This window comes from Musa acuminata, chromosome BXJ3-6 (genome assembly GCF_036884655.1).
Source record: "Musa acuminata AAA Group cultivar baxijiao chromosome BXJ3-6, Cavendish_Baxijiao_AAA, whole genome shotgun sequence".
NCBI lineage: Eukaryota > Viridiplantae > Streptophyta > Magnoliopsida > Zingiberales > Musaceae > Musa > Musa acuminata.
Window position 1 is genome coordinate 7,004,788 of NC_088354.1, and position 19,748 is coordinate 7,024,535.

Below are 19,748 nucleotides of genomic sequence, written 5' to 3' on the forward strand. Positions count from 1 at the left end.
CAAACCAATGACAGGCCACCACCCCCCACCCTGTGGGTCTAGGCGTACCCTCATCGCATTCATTCATGTACTTACTTGTCCATGGAACCGAGACCCCAAACAACGGAGCTTTGACCTCTTTTGGAGGAAAGCAAAGATGGGATGCTGCTCACGGTCTTCAATAGGCCATTGAAAGTGACTGCCCCATGTGACACACACACACACACAAAGAGGAAGCCTCTCTCCCGCCCGTATGGTCCATTTGAGACATTACATCAACTTGGCCTCGTAAGTGGGTGGTTGTAATTCGTGCACATCCGGCAAGCAATTCATCTCTTAAATTTTAATGCCCGTCGGTCAAACGAGACATAGAAGAAGAATTAGATCTCTAAATCCATACCAAACCATATCGGACTCCGATTTCCCCTCGTTAAATTACTACCGTGTGGCCCATCACATGTTCCAGAAATGGCGATCTAAGGGGGCATCGAATGACAACACGAAGAAGTGATCCTCCCTCTCATGCTCACTGTCCCACAGACATCAGAACGTGTGTGTGTGATTCCTCGTTGCAAGGGTCCCGATGGTGTGTTAGCATCGTTGAATCATGGGATCTTTAATTTGTTCCTCCTCCTCCTTGCTTTTGCGTGTACAACATGTCGAAACAGACTCGGCTCAATCCATTGCATTGCTTGTGGACTTCTCATACTGTTTTGGAGGCTTCTCCTCTTTTTCTTTGTTTCCAGCTGCTACGGACAACCAAACTACGTCCAACTTCTGCAACCGATGATCTCGACCTTAACCACAGAGTATCCGACGGAGAGTCCGACACTGATCCAACTGGATACGAAAAAGAAGGAAAAAAGATATGCCCCTCCCTCTCGACGGAATGATTCCACCGTAGAATATTCTTGCCACTCATTTCAACGCTTTGAGACTGCCTCTTTGTGAAACAGGCGCCTCCAACAAGATTCCTTTGCGTAAAAGCATACGGCTTGTGGTGTTTGGCGACACAGTCCCCTCCTTCCTTCCCATATGCTTCCGAGGATACATGGTATGAGGAGAATGGAAGGCTTCCAAATGGAAGATGGGAAATCTAATTATTTGGCCTCGATGAAAATTAGCAGCAATCGTTGCTTTTGTCCATTGGCAGGAGAATAACTATTGTGATTCTTTTCACTATTATGAGAACATAATGCGATGGGATCGCCGTGCGGGCACAGTCAATGGCGATAGGCGTAGCTACTTCCCATGCGTGCTTGCTGTGTATTTATTTGTCCGCTGCAAAAGCGAGCGCCACCACCCATGCCTTTCCCCAACACTAGAGACCAAAATAAGAGTACAAAGCTAGTGCAAAGTACAAAGGCCACCCATCCACCAGCACTTCCCCCTCGGCCTCCAGTTAGCTCCCACCGCTACAAAGCAATAAAAGCAACACGAAGAAGAGAGCGAGAGAGAGAGACGAAAAAGGAGATCCCAGATTAATTACCCTATTTACGACTGGTAACCTGTCCTTTTCCTCTTTCCCTTTGAGTTAACGATGATTCCTCGATGATAATAATCCTTCAAGCGTGTCATACCGCTTGATCATTCTCATTCTCCTTCGTATCGCCAAGGCCGTCCCCGCCGCCATTGCCCGCTGCTGCTGCTGCTGCTGCTGCAACAACGGCTCCGTCGCTGCCGCCGCTATCGCTGACGAGCGGTAGGCTCTTGGTGACACTGCCGTCGCAAGTCCATGCGGTGACGGACCAGTCCCAGGCGCGGAGGACGATGTAGGTGCCGATGCCACCGATGAGTCCGTAGGCGATGGAGTAGGTTAGGGGCATGAGGATCATGGTCATGAAGGCTGGGATAGCCTCCGTCATGTCCTCCCACTTGATTTCCACCACCGCCTTCATCATGAGCACCCCGACCAGCACCAGCGGCGGCCCGACCGCCCACGCCGGTATCGAAGCCAGCAGCGGTGTGAAGAAGAAGGCCAACAGGAAGTAGGCCGCCACCGTGAGCGCTGTCATCCCGGTCCGGCCCCCCTCCTTGATCCCCGTCGATGACTCGATGAAGGCCGTCACCGGCGACGTGCCCAGCAGTGAGCCCACCACGATGGCGACCGCGTCCGACATAAAGGCGAAGTACTGCCCCTCGAAGTCCCCGTTGTCGTCCACGTAGCCCGCGAAGCGCGCCATGGAGTAGAGCGTACCCGTGGTGTCGAGCACGTCCACGTAGAGGAAGGTGAGGAGCGCCTCCCAGAAGCGGCCCGTGCCGATGCCGCTGAAGCTGAGCGCCCCCGCCGTGGACTCGATTCGGTGTACGTCCACCACCTTCTTGAAATAGCGGTAAGCCTCGTTCCCCTCCAGGGTGTCCGGGAAGGCGGTGACCGAGGTGTGGCGAAACCAGGAGACTGCGGTGACGAAGACGATGCCGTAGATCATGGCGCCCTTGACGTTCTTGATGAGACAGAAGGCTATGATGAGGAAGCCGACGACGCCAAGCCAGAAGGTAGGGGACTCCATGCGCCCGTGCAGACAGAGAACGTCGCCGGAGACGGTGCCTCCTGGGATGAGGGCCACGGTGCCGTTGTCGAAGGCCTCGACGGGGGCGAGGTAGGTGCGGGCCTCGCGGGGGCAGGCGGCGAGGGTGACGAGGGTGGAGGAGCTGTAGCCGACGAGGCCCACTCCTTGGTTGCTCTGGAGGCCAATGAAGGCGAGGAATAGGCCGATACCAGCAGAGGAGGAGATGCGGACGGGACGGGGCACGAGCTTGGCGAGGCGAGCGCGGAAGCCGAGAGCAGATATAAGCAGGAAGAGGAGGCCCTCTAAAAAGACGGCGGCGAGAGCGGTGCGGTAGGGGAGGTTGCCGGAGCCGTTGAAGCCGACGACGGTGTAGGCGAAGTAGGCGTTGGTGCCCATACCGGGGGCCAACGCCAGGGGTAGGTTGGCCAAGGCGCCCATGATGAAGGAGCCGACGATGGAGGAGGCGGCGGTGGCGACAATGAGGTCGCGGCGGGCGCGGTCGACGCAGGCGGCGTAGCCGGCATCCACAGGCGGGAGGAGGCAGGAAGGGGAGGGGCGGAGACAGTCGTCGATTGAGCAGGTGGCGCCGGAGTCGGCGAGGATGGAGGCGTTCACTGCGAGGATGTATGCCATGGTGAGGAAGGTGGCAGTGCCGGCACGCAGCTCGGTGGTGAAGGTTGTACAGCGCTCCGCCAGCTTGAACCACCGTCCGACCCACGACTTGGACACTGCCTCGTTGAGGCGCCTGAGTCGGGATCCGCTCGACGTCCCCATGTCTGCCGTCGAATCCATTCGGAAGAGAGAGAGAGAGAGAGAGAGAGAGAGAGGGGAAGATACGAGAAGAGCGGGCACTTATGCTTAACAAAGAAAGTAAAGACCTGAGGCAGGCGGTGGGTTTTTGTAAGAATCACAAAAGAATAGGAAGGGTTATATATATATATATATATATATATATATATATGAAGAATGTCACTCAGGATTCTATAACACCTTTTTCCATTGTACGTAGGGCTACTTGGATGATGGATACAAGGGATGATAGCAAATCCCCAGTATCATGCATAGTAATCACACAGCTACAAATTCTGAAACTGTAGTTTCGCCACAGTTCTATTTACTTACTAGTCCTCACTTTATAATCAAAAGTCTTTCGCCGCTTATTCCTCCACGTCTAAAAGAGCATGCAAAAAGATCAAAAAGTATAAAAGGGGAGGCATCGAATGGAGTGTTCTTCCTATTAAACTCTGTGTAGGGCCAAACCCTTAATATGGAAACAATTGAATTTAAATGTAAAGGATTAAAGAGAGAGAGAGAGAGAGAGAGAGAGAGAGAGAGAAGTTTAAGATGAATGCGGATAACATGCATCCACGATGCTATTCTAAATCACTAATCTCGGTGTAAGACCGCTATACATCATTGTTGGTGATATATTAAACCTTTTGCAGTTATTAATTGCTTTACGGTAAAAAAAAGAAAAAGTCACGTTAGATTCTTTTGTTACTTTCATCGAGGAAGAAGAGAGTACAGTACTCTCCTCGACCCCACTGGTGCTTCATTGCTTTTCGATGGTCACTGTACTTAACCCAAATGGTATATTCAGCTTTGCTTGTTCTAATAACGGGAAGAGAGGGTGAGAGGAGAAAGATAGTCTTTTCTGTAATTTATTACCCTTAGTATTTTGATCTTTATATTTTTAAAAATTATGTTGAGATCGTTATACTTACGAAAATAAAATATTTAATTATGTTTCTCCCCACATCGTTGATTCTATTAATAAAAATATCACGAGATTTATCACCGAGTACATACTGACTATATTTCACTTTGATTTATTACTAAATATGTATGATATTTTCATCCGAAGAATCGACGAAAGAAACGAAACTAAATATTTTAGTTTCGTAAGTATTAAGTATAAAAATTTAAATATAACTTTTAAAGATGTATGAATCAAGATATTGAATTTCAGTTTTACGATAGTAAAGAAATATTCGTATTCATATGATATAAGAAGAAGGCTGCAAGATGGGTTTTTTTTTTATTCAACACGTACGAACGAGTATACTAATAGAATAAGAACACAAATGATGGACGTTCGGTGCATATGATGATCTCCAGGACACCAATATTTCTCCTTCTTAGTAAAAGAATGTATATAAGAGAGAGAGAGAGAGAGAGAGAGAGAGAGAGTATAGTATGATTATTCTACGAGTCTTCCCCGGCGGCCGGTTCATGCAACTTGCGATTTATTTATGTGCAACGTTACGTATGACACTGCCGGTTCGTGCAAGCCGTTTCCTTATGCTTCATCACCATCAACAACTTGATTCGACACCCCTTCTCCATCGACCTCAACTTTTCACCCTTAATTACGATCTATCTAACATCAACCTAATCCTTAAACTACTCCCAACCTAATCCCTGCCGTCACCCTCGCTGTCGCAGGCAGTCTACTTATCTACGATCATCATCATCCCTGCTTGTCCTACTACTCACCGCAGCCCGAGAGAAACATATGCATCGATTCAGTTGATGGGGCCCACCATCTATCTCGCTGAACTAACAAGGAACAGCTCCTCGATCGATCGTCCCCACTTCCATCATCAAACACCAAGCACTTGATCTTATCACCATATTGTTTGTGTGTGTGTGTAGGGGGGGAGGGGGTCAAATACTAATCAAGAGGTGAACCATCACACCATTCCCCAAGTCAACAACCAAATTGCCTTTTTCTTTATATATAAAAAGAATTGTCGAGGAAGCATAACCCAAATTGTTTATCTATACTGCATGCGGCAGCTTTCTTTCATAGCCTATTCTGATATATGTATCACTCGGAAGGCTCCGGCATTCCTTCACCGGAGGTGAGGTGCTATTTCCTTCTTTGCTCGTTTCTTTCTCTCTATCTTCTCATCACACCTAAATTAGGATGCTATCCCGTTGCTCAGAACTCTCCGACGACGACCTCCTTATCAAGCAGGATGATAAGTTCCACTCGAGGCTGCTCTCCAGAGAAAACTCTTCGGCCAATCCTTCCCTTAGAGTCTACTATGGAGTGGCCGCTGGAGCTGTGCCTTTCCTGTGGGAGTCTGAGCCTGGAACACCCAAGAACATCATCTCCGACGGCACCCTCCCTCCCCTCAGCCCACCACCCTCTTTTTTCTCCAGCCCCGGGAACAGAGAACCCAAGAGGTCCACCAAGCCCACTCTCATCCGTGCCGTACTGCCTAAGCTCATACTGAGGAAGTTACAGAGGCCATCTTCGTCTTCCATGACGTTGATATCGCCATCGGAGTCGTCTATCTCCACCTCCTCCCCAAAGGCTTCGATCGCCGGTGATGCTTCTCCGACATCGTTCTTCTGCTTCATGGCGCGACAGGGAGCCACGTGTGGGCTCAAGGATGCTACTCGGTAGCGCTCATAGGGAGCCCACGGTTGGTATGGGTCGTCAGGTGGTCGGCAAAGTTACTGCTGTCCAAATTGTAACTTCGTGGGACAAACTCTCCGGTTGTAATTCTCAAACGTACGCATAAAAGAAAAGACGTATACGGTAACAGTTACAGATCGGTGTCTCAAATATTTGTTCTAAAAGTATTTGCATTAGCATAATTCATGCGACACCACAAACCCATCTTCTTCGCCAATATTTCATACTCGACACGTGGTGTAAGTGGTGACACAGGAAAAGAGGCTCGCTCCGATTGATGAGATCCATTGACGTATCCCCTAGTATAGAACAGTCAGGTAATCTTTTTTAGCTCGGGAGATAGATGCCTCACAAGTTTGCTTTTCAACGAGTGATTCTTGCCAAGTTCTATGTCAATGCAACTGTAACAAAGCAAAATCTTCTCTTGGGTTCGCTAGAGGATCAACCAATGGATTCGACACATGTTTGGGCCTGTCGGAGTAGTTACTGCGAAGCCTTCTCCTGCTTTTGTCATCTGCATCAGCAACTTATCTTCGATCGTAAAGGAGCAGTCGCTGCCAAGCCTCGGGGATTTTAATTGAGCCTTCTCAAAAGGTGATCGTTGCATGTCTAACGAAACCCAAAAGTTGTGCTTTAGAGAATCAACAGTTTCAATCACCCCTGATTGAAACTGTTGTTAGCACTTGGCAAAGGATGAAAAGGTGAAACACTTCCCAACATAAGATCGTAAGAAAAGTAATCCACTGAACGAGCTAATTTCCAACAGAGAAGGCAGATCCAGAGGCTGGAGCAGAGCACATATATCTCTTTGGTAGGTCGAGGAAAGGGACAGTGCACGGTACAGAACACCAACGAGACTCGACTTCATATGATGTTACATAAAAAACTTCGAACTGCTCCACGGAAAACCATAAAAGTTCAACGACGATGGACAGTAGTACTGACGACCGGGGCTATCTACCATATTATTAGTACTGATTAATGCAAAATATTATATCCTTTTCTTTACTCGGTTCATGTATAACCTTAATTGACCATCCTGCAGTTGTTCCTGATCTCCCCCTGGGAGCCCGTGAGAGGGCTGATGTCCCCCATCTTGATCATAGCTGCGGCAAAATCCGACGCGAACTTGCTCGGGCTGGCGCTGTAAGTCTTCACCAGGGAGTCAGTGGATCCGTTGCTGAACAGCTGTTGATCCGAGTGAAGGAGGCCCTTGAGGTTGACCAGGTTCTTGAAGTAGTCATTGTCGAAGGTGGTCGGAGTTTGGAGGTCCAGCGGTGCCAAGTTGCCGTCGCCTGAGCCGGAGGTGCTGGGACAGTTGGACTGCCTGGTTGTGGCAAGGGAGCTATCGATGTTGGTGTCGTTGTAGATACGGGATCTGAAGGAGATGCATCTGGCTTGGCCGATGGTATGCGCTCCTGTTACAAGGAGAAGATAGAGTACTTGTATCGGGACAAAGTAGCAGCCCATCTAACTAATGCCGTCTGATTCTAAGAGGTTTTTGAGTTCTTGAACTCATTTGCCACTTAAAAATATCTTTTACCGATCGACAGTAGTGTTTCCCATCACCAATAGAATCAATCGGTCAGGAATTTCTGGAACGTATCGTATGACAATTTATGGAAGTCGAAATTGTTTTAGAAAGGAATGCATTGCCAGAGAGAAAGGCTGATTCACAATACCACTAAATATTGTCATACGATATGTTTGGCACGGTGGTAATGATGAAAGCAGAGAGGAATCGGTACCGGAGTTAAAGAGGGGAGTCAAACCTGCAAGTGCAACCATGTCCTGTCTGGAAAGACCCTGCGCTGAGAACTTGGAGATGAGATTGCTAAGGCTGGAGGATGGGGGTGGGATGTTATTGTTAGCCCCGGAGAGGCTTGCAGTCTTCGCGTCCCTTCTTCCCAGCTTCACAGCCCAATTAGGCCCACCTAGCTGCATTCACCGTCAAACAGACATTTACCATCCGATTCTTAGTCTACGACAAGAATAGATCGAGGTGCCAAAAAAGAAAGTGGAAAGGAGGAGCGTTGCGAGTGGTACTTACGATGACCACCGCATCTCTTGCAGTGATAGCGAGGATGTCGGCGCAGGAGACCACTCCTGGGCATGCCTTCTCCACCGCCGTTTTTATCTTATCGATCACGTCGAATCCCCTCACTGAATTCTGATTGGGAGTTGCGGTCTTTTCCCCCGTGAAGTTTGATGTGTCATCCAAGAGCAACGACGCATCACACCCCTGTAAACAGAATCATGGTCGATGCATTTTATCAGAGCATGAAAACAAGAGGTCAGCACTGCAAGAGGGTAAGTCCACGCTCCTTCGTAGATGGACTACGCACAGCGTGTGGCCGGTCAAAAAATGAGAACATGGTTCTAAAACCTCTGCATCAGCTTGCGACATAGCAGAGCAGCTGAATGATTAGCTACAGAGCATGCCTGCGTACGTACGTTGACAAAGCAATCATGGAAGAAAAGGCGAAGCAGCGAGGCGCCCATCCGCTGCTCGCTGTAGATGGCGGAGTGGACCACTGGCTTCACCGTCGACAACAGATTGGGGCACGACGAGGAGTAGAAGCCGGTGGAGAGCTGCGCAGATGCGCTCCCCAAAACTGAAAGTAGCAGCACAACGGAGACATAGGTCGCGGCCATACCTCTCCTGGTAGTGTAACTCTATCCGCGTTTGGGTTGGGAAGAGCGAGCCAGATATTGGGTGGTATATATATCCATAGGAAGAAGCATGAAGCTAGCTAGCTAGCTGTAAAGCAAATTTCTTACGACCTGTTGGTGGGCTGCAATATCCATTACTATTCACCCCTGATTGGCAGAGATTCATTTGGGCAAGTTTGACGAAAGTGCGACACATACGCTTGATTAGATGCGAAGGAAGCGCGGCCGGGTTTGACATTGGAGGTAAAGCATCGTGACAGACGTACAGCGACTGCTTCTGCTTCTGCTTCTTCCAGGAAGAAGAACCACAGCATGCATGCACCCACCCACCGTGGTTCTCCATCAATTTTCTCTCCATAATGGGGGTTTCATCATCGAGAGAGATGATAAAGTGATACTTGATGGAGAAGAAACTACATGAAGTCTCTGACCTTAGAATGGTCTGTCTCCGTGACTCGACTCTTTCATGAGGTTGCCGATGACAAGTAGTTTTATTTTTCTTAGTAATAAGAAGGTCAGCGTTTTCATAAAAGTCATCGGTGGCCAATCATTAAATTGATTTCTTTGTACCTTATTATTATTTAAGAAAAATAATTGAGCTAGCGTTGTTATAGGTCATGACCCGAGTCGCGATCGAGACACACGCACAGACGCACCACGAAATGCTCAAATCTACCTGAACTTGAAATCAGCCCTCCATCGTGCATCGCATTCATCAACTTTAGGTTTATATCCTGGGGATCTGATTTTTGTTCCAGTTTATAGTCGGATCTGACGACATGCATCCTTTCTTCTTCCTCCAACCACGACCACGATCGATCCACAGTCCAACTTGTTTAGTTGAGGAGTTAACATCTTTATCAATGCTGATAGATCCTTCCTCCAAACCTGCTGCAACAAAACAAGTGGACTTTTTAGGGCTAGAGAGGCAACAATCACGGCACTTGATAGCATGAGCAAACAAGTCGAAGAAAACGAGTGTTATTTCGACTGAAAAGAGTGAGTGCAGAACGTCGATCACTGTCGTGCGTGTCAAAAGCTGCAGTCGCCATGTTTTATGGACTCTCACCGTCAGTTTATGTAACACCTTGAGCCAATAATTGGTTTGGGAAAAACGATAGAACATCAGTTTTAACGTCGTCGATGACAACGTTAGGTATTATTAGAATGCGTCAAAGCGGTGCATGTAATGATCTCCACAGTCCCACCCGACGACATTTGCTACGTGCTTAGACAAGACTGGACAGTCAAAAATCTTCTGCTACTCCCTATCGTATCGAGGCACAGATTCGGCTGCCCAACCAAGAGGAAGAAAAGATTTAGCACGAAGAATCGAGCTGCTTTTGGTGGTTGAAGACTGTTTCGAAGGCGATTCATTCAGTTCACATTCAAGTCTCCGTAGACTTGGATATGATTAGTTAAAGCCTATGCGTCCTTTGTGTTACTTCCTTCTCAAGCCTGCAACCCCCAAGTCCAAGTTGTCGGCGACTGCCACCTTCTACTGAAACTTTTAGTGACGGGCTTTGCATTTTCTTTTATCTTTTATTATTATTATTATTATTATTATTTTTGGTTCACGACTTTGTCGTGGTTGTTATTGGCTTCTTTCCTCTCCTATGTTCGCGGTTTCCAGCGTGAAATTGGTGGCCGTCATTATTACTATCATGATTATTATTTTGCCCTTCCAGGTAGGAAAGGATCTCGTTGAAATTGAATTAGTATTGAGGTGTGTGTGTCTCTGTGTTTTAGCAGTTGGATTCACACCACGCCTTTGGGGTGTTGCTTGCGATGGGCCTCCGCCGCCCTCGGCCCCAAGCCATCCGACGGGAGGGGGAAATACTCAACAGTCTGGGCTGGCTCTCGTTCAAGCCTGTGTAGCGGGCTTTCCCACATTGGCACAATCATCGTAGAAGGCCGTCAAAGTTTGGCCCATAGTTCCAGCTTAGAAGGCTGTTCGGAGTAATGCCCGATTTGTAGATATATAACGGTTCAAGACTAATTACATATTATTTCTTGTAATTAATTCTTTTTTATCATCTTAATTTTTATATTTTTTTAATATTATATTAATATTTTATATATTTAAAAAATAAAATATTTAATCATGTTTCTTCTTGTTAGCTCTACTAACAGAAATACCACATATACTGCCATATATAAAAAATAAAATAGTGTTAAAAATATAGTTTCATAGTGCTAGTATTCTCATCATCCAAAGAAAAAAATTCAGGAGAAAAAAAAGGGATTTTGTTGAAAAACTAAATGAAACAATGGTATTGAATTGTTCTAATTTTTTTTTTATGTTTTTAGATATTTTGTTAGAAGGTGAAGTTGTGGAGTTGTTGGTTTCTCGACTGCTAAGAATATCATTGTAAAATTATTTTTTAACATTCTTTTGATGATATTTTTCATGTGTTATAGTATAAGCGATATTTTCATCAATAGAATCGACGACGACGTGAGGAGAAACAGAGTTTATTTTAATTTTATAAGTATAGAAATTCGAATATAATTTTTAAAAATATAAAGATAATAACTAACATGGGAGAATATGTAAGTAGCCCGGTTGATGAGATTCATTTGATACTGTTGTTTATATAGATAATAAATATATTAAATATGAAAAAAAATAAAAATTACCCATGTAGCTGAATAATGTATTTATGGTTCTGACCTCTTATGAAAGGGATTACTTTTAAATGTCAATTTTGATACATTTCATTATATTTTATTCTAACATGACAACTTATGATCCAAGCATGTATCACACTTTGATTGATAGGAAATGTTTCTCGTATCACTCTTTGATTCATGCACGCCCACCTCCGAGTCTGATTCAAACCCCCTTCCCTTCCCTTCCCGCCCTCGCTTCCCAGGAAGCCACTCGATCTCAGATCTCGATGTGTGTGTATCAAGAAATTGTCACGGTGGAGGAAGAGGTCGAGATGGAAGCCGGTGGCGTCGGGGCAATCCCCTCATCTCCGATTCGGGTAAGTCCCATTATATTCCATGTCGATCGATCGACGAAAGCCTAACCCTCTTTTCGTCCAGTTGTCTTCACTAGTCTTCTTGATTTCTTTCTTTGCTTGTGTGTTTGCCTTCTTTTGATCCGCGTGGTTGGCGCAGATCAAAACCCTAACCCTCTTTTCACTTCGTTATCTTGTTAAGAATCTTGATATCTTTCTTCCTTTGCGTTTCCATTTCCCCTTTTCTTGATTTGCTTTGACAGCGTAGATCACTTCGTTATCTTGTTAAGAATCTTGATTGCTTGCTTCCTGTGCTTTTTCCCTTTTTCCCCTTTTCTTGATTTGCGTTGTTGCTTTGACAGCGCAGATCAATGTCACAAACTGGAACCCGGTCCTGTGCTTTTCCCTTTTTTCCCCTTTTCTTGGAACCCGGTGAAAGACATCCTCGCCATGGTGGCCGAGGACTCTAAATCCTGAATCTAGAGCTGGCCCTCTACATACCCTGCATGGTGCACAAAGAGAAGAAGGAATCAGTTGAATGGGATTCATGGTATCTGCATATCATCATTCATATGTAGGATCCCAACACTTGTCTGCAATTTCTTGCGCAAGTTATCAGTCTTGTCAACTCTTCTTCTTATCGCATCATAATTCATTCATATTTAGCTCTTTTCTTGATCGGGGCCACAGCCTACAACGCCCTGCCATTAACTTAGCGGTAGCGGCTTCAGCTCGCTAGATTTGTTTAGCTTGACAATTGTAGCAGGCCAAAACAAAAATATAAGCATCTGCACCAGCCGGGAATCGAACCCGGGTCTGTACCGTGGCAGGGTACTATTCTACCACTAGACCACTGGTGCCGGATGTGTAGAGTCTTCTCTTAAATATTTAACTCTTTTCTTGATAGGGGCCACAGCCTACAACGCCTTGCCATTAACTTAGCGGTAGCGGCTTCAGCTCGCTAGATTTGTTTAGCTTGACGATTGTAGCAGGCCAAAACAAAAATATAAGCATCTGCACCAGCCGGGAATCGAACCCGGGTCTGTACCGTGGCAGGGTACTATTCTACCACTAGACCACTGGTGCCGGATGTTTAGAGTCTTCTCTTAAATATTATTATAAAATTAAGCAATAATAGAATCATCTTTGATAATCAAATAGATATTTTTAGATTTAAATCAAATAATTAACTAAGAATTTTCACCATCTTATCAGATGGTTACTAAGATCCTTTTATCACCAACAACAAAAGTAAAATTATAAGTTCTAATTATTTTCATTAATAATATGATCTTTTATAGTCATTGAGATCATAATTTTTCAGGATTGATAAGTAACTTAGGATTATAGAGCCAGTATCCTGAGAAGATGACGAATCCTTATATGAAAAAGAGTCACGAGAATTATGATTTAATTCTTCTAAAAATAAGAGATAAAAAAATATTTTAGATATACTTGGAAAGTTTTTCTCTAATAGATCTAGAAAAACCTGAGAGAAAAATTCTTCAAATCTATGTAAAAGAGTATATAATATGAATTTATTATATTTAATTAATTTTATAATTAATTTATATATTTAAAAAATAAATATTCTTCGTGAACATAAACAAAAAGATTACTAATTTTTTGCTTATTAGTTGGTTTGTAAATTTATTTCTTTAATTTTTCTGTCTTAGTCAATTCTGATGCGCATCTTTCCACCATGGTTGATGTACGATCTTCTGCAGAAAGAGCCCGGCAGATGTTGATTTCCTTCAGGTGCTCCACAAGTCGGGCATGACAGCAACCTTTTGTTTACTTTCTTAATTGGAGGTGGCGATCGAATTGCTTGGAGGCAAATGTTTGTGCGTTATTTAAAGAATAAGCACCCTCCAACCACACAGCTGATGTGCCCTCGTCTCGCGTCTTTTCACAACTACTACTTTTATCCTTGCAAGGAACCGGCAACTTGTGTTATCGGAGGCGAGGCTCTCCTTCAGCATTGAGCACACCCACAAAGCCAAACGTCCTCGGCCAGCATCCACAGCGGCAAAAGGTGTCTGTCTTTGCTGCTGTTTGTTGCCTTTGATGTTGGATCGGTAACAAGAAAGAGCCTGGTTCATGGTGTGCACAACTTATTCCGGGTGATGATGATCTCCGGCACTATATGTATGTACACTTACAACATCTATCTCTATGATCTCCGTCGACCATCACTGAATGGATCAAATACTTATTATTCTTTTCCGTAATGGTTCTTTTTATATCTCATGATCATAGTGTTTCATGGCATCGTACGTCATGATAATTAAGGTGAGGGGCACTGAATCTTAGGTGAATTTGTTGGATATCACCAGAGCTAGTAGGGTTCCACCAATATATTAATACAGGAAACAGAAGGAAAAAAAAAATGCTATATCACGTATTACGTTCCAGTATTCATATTGGTTTGAACACTAGGTATTATTTAAATGCACTTTATGTTTTCAGGGAAAAGCATGCAGATTCTCTCTCTGAAACCCTTTAGATACAGACTTTTGTGTGCTCTCCAAAGGTCAAGAATTTTGACGTCAGGTAAAGATCAAAATTTCAATTACGCAACAAAGTCTGCCTAATATATTCGATGTTGGAGACACGGATGGGATACATTTTTTTACGAATATTGGCAGCATATATAGCTTTTAAAACGATAACGATGCCATATAGCGATAGCTGTATAATCTGATGAAGAGGAAGGGGGGATTTATATCATCTTGCTTGAAGAAGAATGTCAAATAAAAGAAAAAAGACTTTGCTCTCGCAACCACGCAAGTGTAGCACGAAAATGAACCAGATAGATCAAAGCAGCGGTAGCAGCAGCAGCAGAGTTTGTAATACTTCAGTAGTTAATTTGCTTTCAAGGATACAATCACCGAAGAACACCAACTGATTGCCAGATGAGAAACTAAAACATGCGCAAACCGATGGACTTACTTAATTCACAGCATGCTCTTTCCGATACAAACAACCACAAGAGTTTACTGCAACATGCACGCTGACTACAACGCTAATTTATCAAATAATTAAGAAAGAGACATCGATCAATAGAGTTTTGGTGCCCTCCCCTCGTATCTCAGTTCAAAATTAAGGATGAGGAGTAGAGGAAGAGGCATGTCAAACCCCAAGAAAACTCCTAAATTCTAACTGGTCAAGAACTTCTTTATATACATGTCTTCCTTAGAACACAAGGAAAAACTGTGTCGTTGAGTCGCAAGCTTAACTGTTACCCTCTACTTCTAACAGCTTAACCAAGAATAACTAGGATGCACTGAAAGTAAAATATAGAGGAGAGAGAAATCTGCACTCATGAAGCCGACCAACTCCCTGGATCTGGATCCCTTCCAGTAGAACTAGAAGCGCTAGCGGAAGCAGTCTCCGGCTTCACCTTTGTTGCCACCGTCACTGGAGCAGTACTAGTGATATTATCCTCTGCACCTCTCGAGCTCCCTTCCCCTACGGTGAAGGGCAGGCGCTGCTTCCGCTTCTTCTTCTCATAGGCCACGCCACGAGCTTTTGCCTGGCTTTCCCTGACTTCCCGGAGGTGAGCTTTGACAGCCCTGGCACCGAAGGGATTGGACTCCGGGCGGCCGCCTCCGTTCTCGTCGTAGGCCGCCCGGAGTCGCCCGATGAGGGCGTCGAGCGAGCCCCAAGCCTGCTTCGTGGGACACTCGCATGGCCCCGGCGGCCTCGGGTGGCCGAAGTAGTTGCACCCATGCGTGTGCACCTTCGTCTTCCCGAACTGGTCCAGGTACTTCAAGAACTCCACCACGTGCACACCGCCGCACCTCGCCAGCGTCAGCGGCGGCTTGTGGTTCGCCAGATATTGTAGAAAAGCGTTCCAGTCCCGCCTCTTCTGCGACTCGTACCGGCTTGGCTTCTGCTGCTGCTGCTGCTGAGGTTGACAAGGCGGAGGTGGAGTTGGGACGTCGCCTCCACCGCCGGAGACCGATTGGGTTTCTGGTTCCATAGACCAGTGGAATTAATTCCCTTCCCTCTTGTTCTCTATCGACCTGCTACTGTTTGGGACACTGCAAAGCGATGCATCCGTTTTCCCTCAAACCCCTCTTGCTCTCCACTCCTTTCTTCTTGTTCTATAGAGTCGAGCTTGCGAGGAAAAGTTGGTGAAGAGAGTGAGAGAGACCAAGTGTTGCTGTAGAGTTGAGATGTAATCAAGTAGGTGGCCCTCTATGGTGGGTTGAGATGTAGGACAATCTTTTATGTCATTCATAGGGAATACATACGGAGGTGGTGTAGCCCTAAAGTTTGCTTCAAATACCATTTCTTTGAAGCCCTGGTTTACGTGTGAGATCATACAAGACACTAAGGTGAAACACTGCTGGAATCGATATGTTAGGCATGAGCTGAATCAAAATTAAGCTCGACATCAATGGAAGCGAGTTTAAATGAAGAGTAAAAAACAAGAAAAGAAAACCTAATTCGAGATAGAGTGACTGTTCGAATGCTAATTCTTATTCGCTACTGCTCTATCGAACTAGCAATATTTTTGCTGCAAACATGACTAATTACATCATTGATTTTGACCTCAATATAAAATTCAGGTTCTGTTTGGACTACCTCATTAGCTTTTATTCGAAATTAAAGTGTCTGATCTTTGTCAAGAGGCGACATGGAAATTTCACTTGCCTAAGAAAGAAAGATCCGAGCATATCGTGTCCATCACAAAATGACTTCGCGTTTAGGCTAATAAAAGAACCGATTAAAGATGGAAACCGATTCTCTCCACACTAACCAACCTTGATTACTTAACCTGGCATCGAGTTTAAGCTCGATTAGTTGAGAGCTGGGAGGAAGGACACAAATTCAACTCTGGTTGTTCCTGCACCGAGGATACTGAGCAAATAAAGATAGGAACACGGGAGAGTGGAAATGCGAGCGAATAATGGAAGCTGCTTACTGTCTCTGTGCATGTTTAAACAAGGGAGGGATGTGGATAACGTAGACTCTATCATCATCATCATTTTTTGGCAACCACGAATCGTGGTTTGTGGAGAGTAGAAATGCCTTTGGCAATAAGGAGTAGGAATTTCTTCAGCATCTGGGGATGAAGGCTGCATATCATTCAACAAATTTATCGATCACTCAAGAGTTTAAATGTGCACTCAAGAGTCCTCACTATAGCCTATAGAAAAGAAAAGAAATCTTCTGCATGCCTTTTCGATCCATGGCGGAGACAAACTTTGCACCAGACGGAGTGGTGTGTCCATACCATCGCACCACACACCAAACGGAGGAGAAATAACTAATGAGAAATAGATGATCGAGAATCTACAAATTGTTTGAAAGGACGAAGACAACAGTAGTTTAGCGAATGCTAGAGAATAGGTATCATCTAATGGGCCTGCCACTTAACACCGCTGAGGTATAATATGATTTATGGGTCAGCGTGATTAGCAACCCACTACTATTTAATGGCCAAGTTTGCTACATTGTACGGGTTTTAAGCAAAGAAAAATCTACTCATTTCAAGATTAATGAGAATATGAATCTGGCGATAAAAGAAGCTTATCCTTTGTTGCTTATGATCAGCCGGAGCACATGAAGCCAACAGATGATGTGCTTGATGGTTGGGCTACCTCCTTCTTCTTGCACTTAGAAATGGCAATCTTGTACCAAATAGTGCTTGAAGTTGGGCAGCAGAATCCAATGCTGGTGCTCAGTCCTTCCCAAATCCCTAGAGTGGCAAATGCCAACCCCACAAATCTCCCTATTTTTGGACACATTATTGCGGTTTTGTAATTTATCTGGAACGCAAGAGATTCCTCCAATAATTTCAGGTGTCATGCAAGCAAAGCTATCGGTCTATCTGGCAAAGACATTTCTCAACAGGTTAGCATAGCATCTCATGTTTAATATCATCTTGTAAAGCACAGTCGAAGAACCTCATCTGCGTTTTAGGCTGTGTAATTGGAATCTGGCAAAGACTGCGCATGGTTGAGGAGTGCGTAGTATCATCGTAAGTTGCTTCATCAAAATTATTCTCAACGCGTTCGTGTTGGCATCGGTGATGCCCAAGCAAACCTCACAGCCAACGCTTCCATCGTCAAAATAGCATCCCTAGTAGATGGCTTTGGTTAAACAGGCAAATTGTGTCCAGGATGTTTGACTGGTTAACCCATTATCAGTGGTGATGTCGACAAAGTTTCACGACTTGTTTCCTTCCTTTCCTCCGATGGTCCAGCTAAGATTGGAAATATATCACGCCTGTGCATCGTCTTCATGGTGTTATCACGGTTCCAGAATCAAAATCATTTTCTTCCACGTTGAGGTCGCCAAAGAGGCGTCGGCATGGGCGGCGCCCTTGCCGTCGTCCAGGAGCCCGAGAACGCGATATCCATGCCTCCAGCGTCATCCAACGGCGAGCAAAGAGATGGATGGGAACATATATAGTCTCCAAACTTGCTATAGATGGATCCAGTCCTTCAATGGTTAAGATCATCGGATGCTTCTCTAGAGTTGGGATCGTCCAATCAAAAGAGTAGACCCATGGCCACATGTTCCACTGCCAAATCCGTGTCATAGTATCATCATGTCTCGTAGTCGACTGATGAGCCGTGGAGTGCTATTTTGTTGGTACAGTGCGGCTCACAGGCCTTCTCCTCTTGAAAGAGGAGGAGGAGGTATCGTATAACATCTAAATTTTACCAAAGGAATTGGATGTGAAAATAGAAAGTATATGAACTAAATTGCAAAAAGTATAAAAAGAGAGGCTTCGTGGGAGCGCGAGGGAGAGAGAGAGAGAGAGGGGGCAAAACAAGAAGGGAGAAAGCAATAGAAAAGGTTTAAACGAAAAAAAAAAGAGAGTACATTTAGAATTGATTCATACTAGTTATCTAGATAATTATCATGTTTTAGATAGTTATAGACATGTTTTACGAAGTATCCTATAATCTAGAAGTTATAAAGTAGTTCCTATCAAGGTTCGTAATACCGTATCATATCGGTATTTCGACCTGGGCTCGGTACCGGTACGGTACGGTATGGTATACCGAGCGGTACACCTAGGTGTGCCGAGTAATGTAGCACTGCTACAGTGCTACAGTACACTCGGACCGGTAACAGGCAATCCGCGTATCGATAACCTATCGGACCGGTACATACCGCTCGTATCGGATGATACAGTTCGATACGGCAGACCCTGGTTCCTATACTTAACTCAATCGTGGATGACATGGTGGAGTGAAATAGTTATTTGTTGTGTTATCGGTATTTTTTTATTGATTTATGTTTTCTGATTCATATGAAAATATGTGTTCGATATTATATTTTAAAAAGATTATACATATCATTAATTTTAAATGATATATAATTGCATCAATTAGAAATGACATGGAAAAAGATTTGTTACAACTCTTAATTTATAAAAGAATTATTGATTTATTATTTTTAGTCACATGATAGCTTTCTGATTAGAATGGCTATGATAGTTATACATTTAAATATATTTTAAAAATTAATTTCTTTTAAGTCTTGACATAAAGAAATATATATTACATACACTAAGAAGGTTAAACGTGGTTCTAGACATTGTCACGGGATATAATATAGTCTTAACCATTGATACTACTATAACTTTTGTTCTAATATGTACATCTTAGTTTTATTTATATTTATGAACCCTTAATTATATTTATATGGATGGAAATCTTTGTACTAAAATATTTTATACTTTGATACATGACATTAGTTATACTTATGCTTTCATTATAAAAATATATGTAATTTGATACATGACATTAGTTATACTTTAATTTGAAAAATATCATTAGTATTTTATGTGATTTGAAATACATGTATGTTGTTATGAAAAGTATGCTAGCATTTTATGTTAATAAGTCATGTTTTTAAAATACATATAAAATTTAAATTTTTATAAATTATACGAGCATAAAAAAGATATTTGATAAAATATTTAATTATGATAAAAAAATAACATATGATGATTATCTCTTAATTTTTCAGAATTATATAGTAGAGGTATGATGGATCAATTAAATTATGTAATTAATCTATTAAAATTACTATATATATTGAGATTAATATATATATATTATTTAGATTTAAAATATTATTTTTTTAAAAAAATTAAATATATTAAATATCCTATTGGTGAATTAATTATTGATTAAATTACATAATAATATTTTGTGAAAGTTA

The 19,748-nt window shown here is 43.7% G+C and overlaps 3 protein-coding genes and 2 non-coding genes across 5 annotated transcripts; all 5 read right to left on the reverse strand.

Moving 5' to 3' along the window:
• Positions 1 to 1,222: 1,222 nt before the first annotated feature.
• Positions 1,223 to 3,555, reverse strand: LOC135639476 (adenine/guanine permease AZG1-like). Its single transcript, XM_065153240.1, has one exon. It carries the CDS (start codon positions 3,279 to 3,281, stop codon positions 1,554 to 1,556), a length of 1,728 nt encoding a protein of 575 aa, XP_065009312.1. The 5' UTR covers positions 3,282 to 3,555; the 3' UTR covers positions 1,223 to 1,553.
• Positions 3,556 to 6,643: 3,088 nt separating this feature from the next.
• On the reverse strand, positions 6,644 to 8,742 carry LOC135640090 (peroxidase 4-like). Its single transcript, XM_065154221.1, has 4 exons — positions 8,371 to 8,742; positions 7,967 to 8,158; positions 7,689 to 7,854; positions 6,644 to 7,334 (listed from the first exon to the last, which is right to left on the reverse strand). Exons 1-4 carry the CDS (start codon positions 8,569 to 8,571, stop codon positions 6,943 to 6,945), a joined length of 951 nt encoding a protein of 316 aa, XP_065010293.1. The 5' UTR covers positions 8,572 to 8,742; the 3' UTR covers positions 6,644 to 6,942.
• Positions 8,743 to 12,344: 3,602 nt separating this feature from the next.
• TRNAG-GCC (transfer RNA glycine (anticodon GCC)) lies at positions 12,345 to 12,415 on the reverse strand. The gene has a single exon. It is a non-coding gene; the product is annotated as a tRNA-Gly (tRNA).
• A 155-nt stretch (positions 12,416 to 12,570) lies between these two features.
• On the reverse strand, positions 12,571 to 12,641 carry TRNAG-GCC (transfer RNA glycine (anticodon GCC)). The gene has a single exon. It is a non-coding gene; the product is annotated as a tRNA-Gly (tRNA).
• Positions 12,642 to 14,544: 1,903 nt separating this feature from the next.
• On the reverse strand, positions 14,545 to 16,639 carry LOC103987321 (protein LIGHT-DEPENDENT SHORT HYPOCOTYLS 5-like). Its single transcript, XM_009405586.3, has 2 exons — positions 16,489 to 16,639; positions 14,545 to 16,410 (listed from the first exon to the last, which is right to left on the reverse strand). Exon 2 carries the CDS (start codon positions 15,538 to 15,540, stop codon positions 14,878 to 14,880), a length of 663 nt encoding a protein of 220 aa, XP_009403861.2. The 5' UTR covers positions 15,541 to 16,410; positions 16,489 to 16,639; the 3' UTR covers positions 14,545 to 14,877.
• Positions 16,640 to 19,748: the final 3,109 nt, after the last annotated feature.